The 13,016-nt window shown below is 32.1% G+C and overlaps 1 protein-coding gene across 1 annotated transcript; it reads left to right on the top strand.

The window, feature by feature from the left end:
- Nucleotides 1-7,445: 7,445 nt before the first annotated feature.
- Nucleotides 7,446-10,141, top strand: LOC145566240 (uncharacterized). The gene has a single exon (XM_081625718.1). It carries the CDS (start codon nucleotides 7,664-7,666, stop codon nucleotides 10,139-10,141), a length of 2,478 nt encoding a protein of 825 aa, XP_081481844.1. The 5' UTR covers nucleotides 7,446-7,663.
- The last annotated feature ends 2,875 nt before the right edge of the window (nucleotides 10,142-13,016 follow it).

Raw genomic sequence — 13,016 nt, 5'->3', positions numbered from 1 at the left:
TCGTTTTTGCTCGATTTTTGGGGGATGTATATATACTGTACGACCTCCTTAAGGAGGAGATCATCTAATTTCCTAGTTTTCTTACATTTTCTCTTTCATCTAATTAGGATTAGGGTTAGATTAGGAGCTTCTCTATAGGCTTAGCTTAGGATTAGAGTAGTTTAGAGAGAGAAAGTGAGGGTTTCACCATTATTAAGCTTGGATCTTGAAGAGGAAGATTGATCATCTTGCTTGTAAACTTTCACCTTCAATCAATGAGAATCTCTAACTCTCTCTCCTCTATTTTCATTGCTTTCTTTTGATTATTATTTTTGTTATTAGTATTACTTGTTAATCATGTTGATGCTTGGTTATTTGTTGATTAATCTTGTTATTAGCATGATTAGTGAGTAATTCCCCCATTAAGGGGATGGTTGTGGTGTAGTTGGATCTTGAGCATGTTCTAGGGTTTGGAATTGATTTATGTGTGATTAAAGTCTTTATATGCTTGATATTCTTCAATCTACTTGCAAAATGCATGTTGTTAGTTGATTGGGAGTGAATTTTTGTTAGAAGATGCGATAGCGGACCTAGCAAGATTCATTTATATCGATTGTTATTTGATAGCACCTCCTATTATATGGTTCTAATGTGACAACACAGAGGCTATGTTAGGAGAAGCCAATTGACCCCGACAGGTGGCTAGATTGGACCTTACTTCGATATTCAAGCATGTTTAGTTCATAATTAATTCAACTTCCACGCCTTTGTTTATGCTTGAGTGAATGCTATTCCTAAACCATTTCCCTTAGTGTTTTATTTCTTGTTTTAGTGTCCTAGGCTTTAGTTTACTTTCCCTATTCCGGACTAGCTTAGTTGTTGATAGCATTTGGTAGTGCTTAACTGTTCCCTGTGGTTCGACCCCTCTTCTTGCCATATACTTGTATTAGGTTAGTTGAGTGTTATAAATTGTATTTGATCTAGGGATAGACATTTAACGACACGGTTTTTCCCTTGTCATACACAGACCGAGGATTTTAACCATCTGTTTAGGGATTGCAACATTGCACGGATAGCATGGAGGGGTGGAAGTTTGGACATCCACTCACAAGCACATGGACACCTTTCTCTCTAAGATTGGATCCAAGACTATGTCCGACTTTTTATTAGTCACGATGGAATTTTGAGTCCCAACATTAGCACTTTTGTTGGTTTTTGGTTATTTAGGAATAACAGGGTTTTCAATCCTGATACGCCTATTACATAACCAGTTGAGTTGTACATCTTGAACATCCTACAATCTCACACTATCTTTATGGATTCAGATGATGTTGTAGAATCTTCCCCTTCTTCTTCTATTCATGGGGGTTTTCCCTCGCCAGGATTTCATGTTGCCCATTTGGGGGTATCTCGTACAGGCTCTAACTTGGTTCAGATTCAGATTGATGGAGCATGGTACAAAGATACAAGACACGCAAGAATGGGATGGTGTGCCTTGATAATACAGATCCTCTCGATGAGAGGATTATTGGAGGGATTAATTTCGGACTTTTCACTTCACCTCTCCATTCGGAAGGCTTAGCTTGTTTGTATGCCCTATAATGGGCGTCAAATCATCTTATTCGATCACCTCTTATATTTATGGATTCTTACAATCTTGTCACTCTTTTATGGGGCGATGGTCGGGAGGATATGTCCTTTTTTGGTTGGTACATCAGATACAACGTCTAGGATCCACCTTTCAACATTGCGGTATTTACAAGGCACACAGACAACGTGTTCGCAGGGCTCACCAAATTGCAAGAGAGACTGTCATTCTTTTTATTTGCTTTAGTAGTAATATGTTATAGGTTTTTTCCTTTATCCTTTGTCAAAAAAATAAAAATAAAAATAAAAATACTTGGTCTAACTGTAAGGGTACTAAGAAATACTTGATCTAATGGTAAGGGTGTAATTTGAGATAAGGCTAAAGGGGGGAGGGGGGGGGGGATGACATACATAAGAGAAGGTAGTAGTGAATATATAGTCAATGGAAATTGAATTTAGAAAAAAAAAAACACACACACATAATGAAATGTAATCGAAAAAAGTGTTTGGGGGGGGGGGGGTTAACTAGGGTGGTATTGGATTCTACTAATTAGTTATGTTCGATTTTCCAATGTTGTACAGTATACATTGACAAGTATATATAAAGTTAAAGCCCAAGAAAGGGCAAATTTGCTAATCTAGTAATATTTGTGCTCAAGAGTGAGGGATAGCTCACGTGGTTAGAGTTTTCCTCTCGATTTTATAAAATTTTGGGATCGATTCTTACCCCCGTCTTTATGGCTCTTTTAACACCAAATAAGAGTAGTAGAAGAGCTAGAGAACTCACGTTGGGACTTTGAGATTACATCACAAATTCACAATAGTAATTACTTGAACTAAACTCTTCTTTAGCTAGTATTTCATTGTCGTAAAAATAACAAAATTCTTCTGATAGATTCGGGCAGTCTTGCATATAATATCAATTGTTCTAAGACTTGTAACTACCTACTTATGGTCACATGAGAACTTATCTTTCAAGATACACCGTTTTTCCATTGTTTTTGCATGCCCAATCTTATGCAAGTCAGCAAGTATATATGGAATGGAGAAATTAACCTATTACTCATATGATTATATATGTCACATACATGTTGAACTCATTGCAAATTGTATTGAGCTTTTTTGGTAGTTATAGAATTAGTTCTCTCCGACATTTCATGTAAGTGTAAAGAGAAATTGATAAAGCTATATAATGTGATTATTAAATTAATAAGCTCTTATAAATAAATTAGACTAGTAAGGACTAAATCAACATCTCGTAATTATATATATATATTTTTTTGTTGACATATGCTGAAGAAAAATACAAACTATTTGAGAAGAATTTTTAAGCAATATGTCAATAACTGCACGCTCACATCTTATGCCATCTAAACCCAAAGACAATACAATTAATGTTGTAAACAGACTAGCTAGCAATCAAATGAAATCTTGCATCTAACTCTTTGAATGTTAGTTTCTATCTTCACTTTAGAATTGTATAGATCTGGACCTCGAGACGGATATGATAAGATCTAATCACTCTCTTGGAAAAAGTTGTGGGAAAACCCACATAAAGGACGAATAATGGTGGGAATATAAGTTTACGTTTTTTTTTTTTTTTAAAAAAAAAAGGCAATCACTGTATCAGTGGTGGAGCCAGTAATATTTCAATTGAGTTCAAATTAATTAAAATTAATCATAAATTAAATGCAATTTATTCCTAATCAAAAAACAAAATCATTACAAGAAAATTAATTAGATATATTTTTACTGAACTATAAAATTTACACTTTAAAACATCACTAAAAAATTATATCATAATTTATAAATATATAGATTTTAAATGTTATTTCTATATTGCACATATATTGTACATATATATATAGACTTGATTTAATTTTATCTTTTAATTGTTTGCAATAACATATTATAAGAGTTAAGTTTACTTTGAACATAGCTCTACTCTTAGCTTTAAATTAAGAAATCTCGATTTGATTATTATTTTAGCGTCTATATAGCTTATTATATGGAGTCATATATGCATTCATCTTTATCATACACCTAGTTCTATTTTTCATTTTACCTACATCAAGTTGTAACATTGGCAAATTATACACTTAGGAAATGAAAGTACCTATTGTAGAGATAAGAATTGTTCTCTTTAATTTACTCCATAACTTGAGTTCTTTTTCACATTGGTTTTTTAATTTTGTTGTAGTTGGTAAATATTATTTCCCATGCATGTACATGACATTGAATGACAATTTTAGTCAAGATTGATTGATGATGCATAACATTGCGACTGGTGCACTAATATCAAGCCAATTAATGCTTGTTTACACTTTTGACATGATTCTGAGAAAAGAAAATTGAGCATGCAGTGGTTAGTTGGTTACAAATTTGGAGTACTAACTTTGGTATCTTATGAGAATTATATATCAATTGAGGTTTATTCTCATTAGCTTATTTGCCTAAAATTATGATTTTAATATTCGATTTACACTTCAAAATTCTAATTAATTTTTTTTAGGATTTCTTAAACACGTCTTACATCATAATTATTTTTATATATTCTATTGTGTAATAAAAAGTTGATATTAAAAATAAAACTTTGAAATGAATTTAACAAAATTTCAATACATGACTAGCTTATTGGTCTTATTACTTAGATTATTATGAATTTGTGGTTAACACTTTTAAATATTAACTCTCCAAATTATTTTATGGGGCAATTTTTTAAAGACGGGAATAAAGTGTAATGGTGTCATTTTAGCTAGGTAGACACCATAACCTCCTCATTGGCTTATATCATAAAAATCTTTATTACAGCTATCATTTGTTAATGTTATTAGTTTATACGTACTCTATATTGTTAAAGTTACAAATGGAGTAGTATTTAAATGCATCTTCAATTACTCAGTATTTCAATTTTAACAAAACTTTTACGTAGTATTGCAAAAAAAAATTAATCACTTCATTTGTGTCTATTGTTTGTTTGTCTCATATATGATTTTTAATATACAATTTTTTAATTTTTTTTTAAAGTAAGAAAAATTAAACATTAGGAAACGCTTCTCATTACGAGGGGAATTATTGTCTCACATATGATTTTTTTTAATACACAAATTGAGTATAAAAATTTATTTATTTATTTTGATAGAGAGTATAATTATTTAAATTTAGTCGTAATATTAGAACTACACATCGAGATAAGTCTAAATTATTCACATAATTTTTTTTTTATGTTGGTAAAGAGAAGGGTCCTACCGGACCGGAACCTCTCACAGGTCCTCCCGGTACGAGTTAGTGTGCTAGGCACTTCACTTTGGGAGTGAGAGGAAAGGTAAGGGAATCCCCACCCTAAAGCGCCTCTAGTGAAAATTGAACCCCCTACCTCAAGGTTAGAAGGTACAACCCTTTTCACTAGATCAAGTTTAACTTGGCAATATTCACGTAATTATGCCTTTCAAGTTTTGGATACGGAGTATATATTCAAAATACTTCTTACTCAAAATAAAGTATTACATAATTTAAATAGAACGTACACAAAGAAACAAAACAAAGAAATTATTATGTGAATCCATTGCTTCCACAGTTAGAGGAGTAACTTCATCGATAAGTACACGATAGTGCTCTTGAAAATCACGAACAAAATTATCATGAAAGCCAAAAAATTACTTGGACAATCCATGTAAAGTTCTTAGCCAATGCATGTAGAAAGCAGGGCCGTTTCTGAGATTTCGGGGGCCTAGGGCGAAATAATAAATTGAGGCCCTATAGTATATATATATGAACAAATAATCATTTAAAAAAAAAGTTTTGACCAAATAATCTAGTTTTAATTATTGTTGAAAAAAACTTATAATAAGTTAAACTCAATGTAAAAATTCCATTTAAAAAAAAAAAAAAAAAAAAACTCAATGTAAAAATAATACTTCTATGATTATATACTACATTACTACTACAACTATATGGTAGTAAAAAAAAGAATTTATAAAGGAAGCATTTTGTAGTTATTATCGATATATACTACGCAAATGGTTACTAATTTTTAAAACAGGGAAGGAAAAAAAATAAAACAAAATTGGTGAAGATGGTAGTCGAACCTTTGACCATAGAGAACAATTAACTTCACCAACTTATCCTAACCACCAAGCTGGCGAGATACTCATGTTAGCTATTGCTTCTATAAAATAAATATAGCTGTCTCATGAACTTAAAACAGAAAATGGGGCCCTCTCCGTCCGTGGGCCCTGGGCGGGTGCCCCGGCTGCCCCGGCTCAGCGACGGGCCTGGTAGAAAGCATTACTATTGGTAGGGAATCCCACCAAAAAATTTATTAAAATTAAAATGCAACAATCGTGCATATAAAAAACTTAATAAATTAATTCTTATTTTTAACCCAATGCATGTTTCTAATTTTTGAGATGACTAGTCTACGACCATAGCCAATCATGGTTGATGAGGTCTTTCGGATTGATGTATCACAAATTTAGTTATTACCCGTAGTTAGGTAAATTGTGTAAATAAATATTTTTAGGTACAAATATTTACACCATTCTTAAAAAAATAAAAATATTGTGACCATAATAAAAACTACGAGTAGTTACAAGCAAACAATTGTAAACCATGCAATAATACAATGTCGTTAATACCATCTAGATTTGTTGTAGTCTGTGCAACTTACAATAGAGCCATAGAGTAACCTTTTTATTCTATGGGTGTGCAACTCAACTTGTATCGTATCCTTTATTACGGGAGATTGGGTAAAGTACTTTTTTTTTTTAATTTGTAAATTGTAGTTATTTAAAATTAGTATTTTAAAAATTACAATTATTTAAAAAAAAATGCAAATTGCAGTTCAAAAATTCTTATAAATTGTAAATTGTAGCTCGATTCAACTTTTTTATCGATTTTTGTGTCGAAAATATTCGGTTAAGGATTTAGGGGCCACTTTAGTGCTTAAGGAACCAAATTGAGCTTGAAATTAGAAAAAAATAACGTAAGTATATCGTTTTTACAGTAAAAAATAGTTGCCCACAAATCAATACGAGTACATTTTTGTTGCGCAAAACGAGACACATGCGTTATTTTTTGCTAATTATGAGCCCAATTCGGACACTTAAGACTTTAAATGGCCCCTAAAACCTTAACAGGATATTTTTCGACACGTAAATCGATGAAAAAGTTGAAACAGATTGTAATTTATAATAACTTCTGGGCTATAATTTGCATTTTTTTTTTAAATAAGTGCAATTTACAAAATACAAACTTTTAAATGACCGCAATTGACAAATTTTCTTAAATTTTTATTGTTTACCTTTTCAAAGTTTTTATATTGCATGCAATGGTTTAATGGAGTATGTATTCTCCAAGATCAGGGCCGGCCCTGAGGGTAGGCCTCGAGTGCCGGCGCCTAGGGCCCACGCCAAAAGGGGGCCCACAAATAAAAAAAAAATTAGCTTCTATACTAATTGAAATGTGCTTCGTACTTGTTTAAAAAAAAAGGCAACTAGTTTAAAAAAGATAAGAAGATAATTATTGCATTTTTTTTAGCAATTAATATTAAATTAGTATATTAATTAGCTGTCAATTTAGGTGGAGATTACAATGCAACTTTACTTCTTCTTCAGTTCTTCTATCTACCAGTTTCTATGAGAATTATCTCCAGAATTTTAATCTTCCCAAATACACCATTTCAAAATTATTTCATAACCGAAATTCAAGCCTTTTAATTTTGGCTAATTAATATTATGGCAACGGCTAAAATATTATACAAGATAAATATGAGCGAAAATAATTCATCTATCACCAAATATTCAACTCTCATCTTCTTCTTATTATTGGTTATTTATGATGAATTTCATGGCATCATTGGCAAATTGATCCTTTTATTTGGTTACCGATTAGGCAAAGGTATACAATTCTTCCTTTGTTTGTTTTTTACTCCGTATTTATCATGTTTCAAACTTCTAATTTCTGTTTTGAATTGTAACAGGTTATCAATCAGTTAAATTGAGTATTTTAGATTGTGGAAATTTGAGATTTCTGCCAATTTTACAGGTGCTATTGTTCTTAATCTAGTTTTTTTTTTTTTTTTTTTTTATTATATGATATGTTGCCTAAAAAACATTTATCTGGTAGTCAAAAACGAAATAAAAGAAGAAGAAATGAGGAGTTGATAAAATCACAATTTGGATCTATTGATAAATTTGTTGTTAAAAATGTGGCTCAGTCCAATGAAAATATTGATCAATCAAATGACAATATTGATCATGAGAATGATGAGGTTAATAATGACGATTCAAGTGTTCCTACTGACATACCTAACACTTCTAATCTTGATAATCTTGGTGTTGATAATGAGCAAGAAATTCCTTATATTGATATTTATGATCCAAGAAATTGGGGAAATCTTGACACCAAATCAAAGGATATTTTAGTTGAAAAGGGGCCTATTAGAGAAATGAATCTTGAATTTCCTTTGGACAAAAATTTTAGGCATTTTTCATATTCCTGTTATTCCAGAAAATTAACCAATGGTGAGATTAATGATCGAAAATGGTTAGTTTATTGCAAAGCTAATGATAAAGCATATTGTTTTTGTTGTAAGTTGTTTAAATCTTCTAGTAACTTAAGTTTGCTAGCGAATGATGGTTTAAATGATTGGAAACATATTAGTCAAAGGCTCAAACAACATGAAAATAGTACTGAGCATATGACTAATATGAATACTTGGAATGAATTGAGAGTGAGATTGGATAAAAATGAAACAATAGATAAGCACTTGCAAGAAGAAATTATAAAAGAGAAGGAGCGTTGGAGACAAGTTCTGCGTAGGATATTTTCGGTTGTGAAATGTCTTGCTAAAAATAATCTTGCCTTTAGAGGAACAAATGAAAAATTATATCAAAATAGCAATGGCAATTTCCTTGGATTGATTGAAATGATTGCTGAATTTGATTTAATAATGCAAGATCATGTGAGACGAATTCAAGATCGGGAAATTAATTATCATTATCTTGGACATAAAATTCAAAATGAGTTTATTTCTCTTTTGTCCCAAAGTGTTAAAAAGTCTATTATTAATATCATCAAAGAGGCAAAATATTTTTCTGTAATTCTTGATTGCACCCCTGATGTGAGCCATCAAGAACAAATGACTCTTATAATTCGATGCGTAAATATGTCAAATAACAAAATTAAAATTGAAGAGTTTTTTTTGGAATTTTTAAAAGTTGATGATACATCAGGGTTGAGACTATTTAATGAGCTACTAGATGTGTTAAATGCCCTTGATCTTAATGTTGATAATGTTAGGGGGCAAGGATATGATAATGGTTCCAATATGAAAGGAAAGCATCAAGGTGTTCAAAAGAGATTTCTTGAAATTAATCCTAGAGCATTATACATGCCATGTGCTTGTCATAGTCTTAATTTAACTCTTGGTGATATGGCTCATTCTTGTGTTAAGGCTATTTCCTTTTTTGGAGTTATACAACGCTTATATTCAGTCTTTTCGGGATCTACAAAAAGATGGAAAATTTTACTTGATAATGTTCCCGGTTTAACAATGAAATATTTGTCTAATACTCGTTGGGAAAGTCGAATTAAGAGTGTTAAAGCTATTAGATTTCAATGTCCTCAAATAAGATTGGCATTGTCGGAATTATATGATTCTTGTGATAATGATGCAAAGACAAAAAGTGAGGCAGAGAGTTTATTTAATGCAATTGGAAGTTTTGAGTTTTTGCTTGGTATGGTTATTTGGTATGATATTCTATTTGCTATAAATATGATTAGCAAAAAATTGCAATCTAAGAATATGTGCATTGATGATACAATAAAACATGTAGAAGAAGTTTTTTCTTATTTTGAAAAATATCGAGAAGAAGGTTTTACAAAAAGTATGAGTCTTGCAAAAAGTATTGCATTTGAAATGGATGTTGAACCCATCTTTCCAACAAAACGTACTATAATAAGAAAAAAACATTTTGGAGAGAACAATGAGGATCAAGATGAAAATATGTCACCTGAAGAATCATTTAGAGTACATTATTTTCTTGTTGTTGTTGATATGGCAATTACATCTTTGAAAAACAGATTTGAGGAGTTGAAGACATTTGAAAGGATTTTTGGTTTTTTATATGATTCAAGAAAGTTAAAGTCATATGATGATGATGAGTTAAAAGAATGTTGTGTTAGATTTCATACTACCTTTTCTCTTGGCAATTTATCAGATGTTGATGTAGATGATTTGTTCTCTGAATTAAAGGTGTTACAATTTACTTTGCCAAACAATTTCATGTCTGCCATTGATATTCTTAAATTTGTTAAACTTGCAGATTGTTATCCGAATGTTTCCATTGCATATCGAGTTCTATTAACGGTGCCTGTGACCGTGGCAAGTGCGGAAAGAAGTTTTTCAAAATTGAAGTTGATCAAAACTTACTTGAGGTCATCAATGTCACAAGAAAGGTTGAATGGTTTGGCAACATTGTCAATTGAGACGGATATGTTAGAAAACATCGATATTGATGTAATTATAAATGATTTTGCATCAAAAAATGCTAGAAGAAATCGGTTGTTCTGATTTTTTAGGAGGGAGAAATTTATAAAAATATTATGCAAAGTCATTATTGTGTATCGAGACTTACTATTTAAATAATATAAGTTATTTTCATTGTGTTTTTATATAAATCTATTGCGTATAAAAAAATTTGATTACGTAGGGGGCCCTCTTCTTACATTATGCCTAGGGCCCATAAATTTACAGGAACGGGGCTGTCCAAGATTTTTAACTTTTTCAGTCTTTACATTGCATGTAATTGGCCATGTATATGTAATAATACTTTGGTTTAATTTTGACCTGTGCATGCATGTATTAATACTCTATTACTCTGTATTACTAGTAGAGCTGTCAAAAGCTGACCCGACCCGAAATACCGACCCTAACCTGACCCTAACCCTAACCCGTCTGAACCCGAAAAAAATGGTGACCCGAACCCGACCTAAAACCAACCCTAGACCCGAGTTGACCCGAGTATTTGAGACCCGAACCCGACCATGAACCGACCTAGAGAGGACCCGACCCGAATGTGACCCGTAAATTATTGACCTGAACCGAACCCGACTCGAACCCGAGAATGACCCAAACCCGATTTAACCCGTCAAAACCCGAATTCAACCCGACCTGTTACTAACCCGACCCGAGTTCAACCCGACCCGTTTCTAACCCGACTCGATTTTAAACCTGACCCGAAATAAACCCGACTTGTTATTGACCCGACCCAAATTCAACCCGACTTGTTATTGACCCGACCCGAATTTAAACTCGACCTATTACTAACCCGAATTTTAGGATTTAGGAATTTTTAGGATAAAAAGAGTACTCCGTATTGACTATTGAGTTTCAGGCTTTTTTTCAATTTATTAACATGGATTCCAATTATAAAACAAAAGTGGTCTTTCTCATCTTACTTGACTTATCTCTTACATAATTCTCGTCAAAGAAAAACTGAACTGGATAGCAGCAAAAAAAAAAAAAAAAAAAAAAATTAAACAAAAAAATAAAAAATACACGGGACCCAGACAATAGCAAGTCTTTCTCATCTTACTTGACTTATCTTTTTTTTTTAATTATTATTTTTTTTAAGGGAATTCAAATTTTTGACTTGAACCACACCCGAGACCGACTTGGAAATGACCCGACGTGATTATAACCTGCAAATTATTGACTTGCCAATTTGAACTCGAGAATGACCAGATAAGTTTAAATGACCCAACTTGATTGTAACCCGCAAATTATTAACTAAACCCGACTTGAACCCAAGAATGACCCGACTTGGAAATGACCCGATTATAACCCGCAAGTTTTTGAATTGAAACGAACCCGACCCGAACCCGAGAATGACCAGACTTGATTGACTTGAACCGACCCCGACTCAAACCTGATAATGACCCGACCTGATTATAACCCGAAAATAATTGACTTGAACCGAACCCGACTCGAACCCGAACATGACCCTAACTCATTTAAACCCGTAAAAACCCGAATTTAACCCGACTTGTTTTTCACCCGACCCGAATGTAACCCGACCTTTTATTGACCCGACCTAAACCCGACCCGAACTCGAAAAGATGTATGACCCGACGTGACCCGACTCAAGCATGACCCAACCCAAACCCGACCCACATAGGTCTTGACATTAACCCATATTGACCCGACCCGAGATGACCCGACCCACACAAACCCGACTCAAACCCGACCCATTTACCCGAATTGACAGCTCTAATTACTAGACAGGCTAATTACGAGTGTATCGTTATTTCGATTTAGGCTAGCTACTAGGCCTACTACCCAATTTATCCATGGCATTATATTTTTTTTACTCATACAATTGGATTCTGGGTAGTTTCAACTCCTCTACTCTGTAATTTTTTGTTTATATATATATATATATATATATATATATATATATATATATATATATATATATATATATATATATATGTGTGTGTGTGTGTGTGTGAACCAAGGTGAATAATAGGAATTAGGAACCAATATCAGCCTTTAATCACGCTACATCCGACGGCTCACATCTCACCCGCATTTATTAATGGCATTTTTGTAATTTCGCTAATTTTTAAAAAAAATTCCATTTTTTTAACTTTTAAGGCAATTTCATTTACTTTATGACTGATTTCATTTACTTTTACTAACTTTTCATTTACTTTAAAGAAATGAAACTGAAAATCACTTTGTAAAGTTAAAATATTACGAAAATGCCATGAATGACACGAGAAGCATGTTGACTGTTCGATTAAAGATTAGTTCCTTTTTTTTTTTGACGGGAATTAAAGATTAGTTCCTAGTTCTTATTATAGCCTTGGTTCTCATTATAACTATATATATATATATATATATATATATATATATATATATATATATATATATATATATATAGGGTTAGGATCCAATGAGAAGCATCTTAAAATGAGAAGGAAATGCGCAAAATGCACATTTAACAGAAAAATTATGCATATTTACTACAAAATTTATGCACGTTTAATTCAAGATTTATGCACATACATTTTTTTTTTTACTTTCAATTTCTATCCTTCTAATAAAACTTATTCAAAGTTTAAATCCTCCTAATAAAACTTATTCGAAGTTTAAACTTTTGATTTTGGAGATGAGAATGGAATTGTCATAAGGAGCAATTTGGAAGCCAATAATAAATATTTTTGTGCTTCATTACCAAGTGAATTCATTTGTCGAATTGCAACCTCGAACTCATCGTAGCGTTAATTATTCTAGGATTACCGTTCACAATGTAACACAATGTCTTAGCCTAGAACGGATCTATATTGTAACTTACCACCGGGATGGATTGTGCAAATCATCAATTGATTGACATGAGTTTAAAATAGACATACCTACCTTATTTATAGAATATCTAACATTA

Source organism: Chenopodium album, chromosome 11 (genome assembly GCF_948465745.1).
Source record: "Chenopodium album chromosome 11, dcCheAlbu1.1, whole genome shotgun sequence".
Lineage (NCBI taxonomy): Eukaryota > Viridiplantae > Streptophyta > Magnoliopsida > Caryophyllales > Amaranthaceae > Chenopodium > Chenopodium album.
The sequence above is the reverse complement of the archived record's forward strand: the minus strand, read 5'-3'. Positions and strand labels throughout refer to the sequence as shown.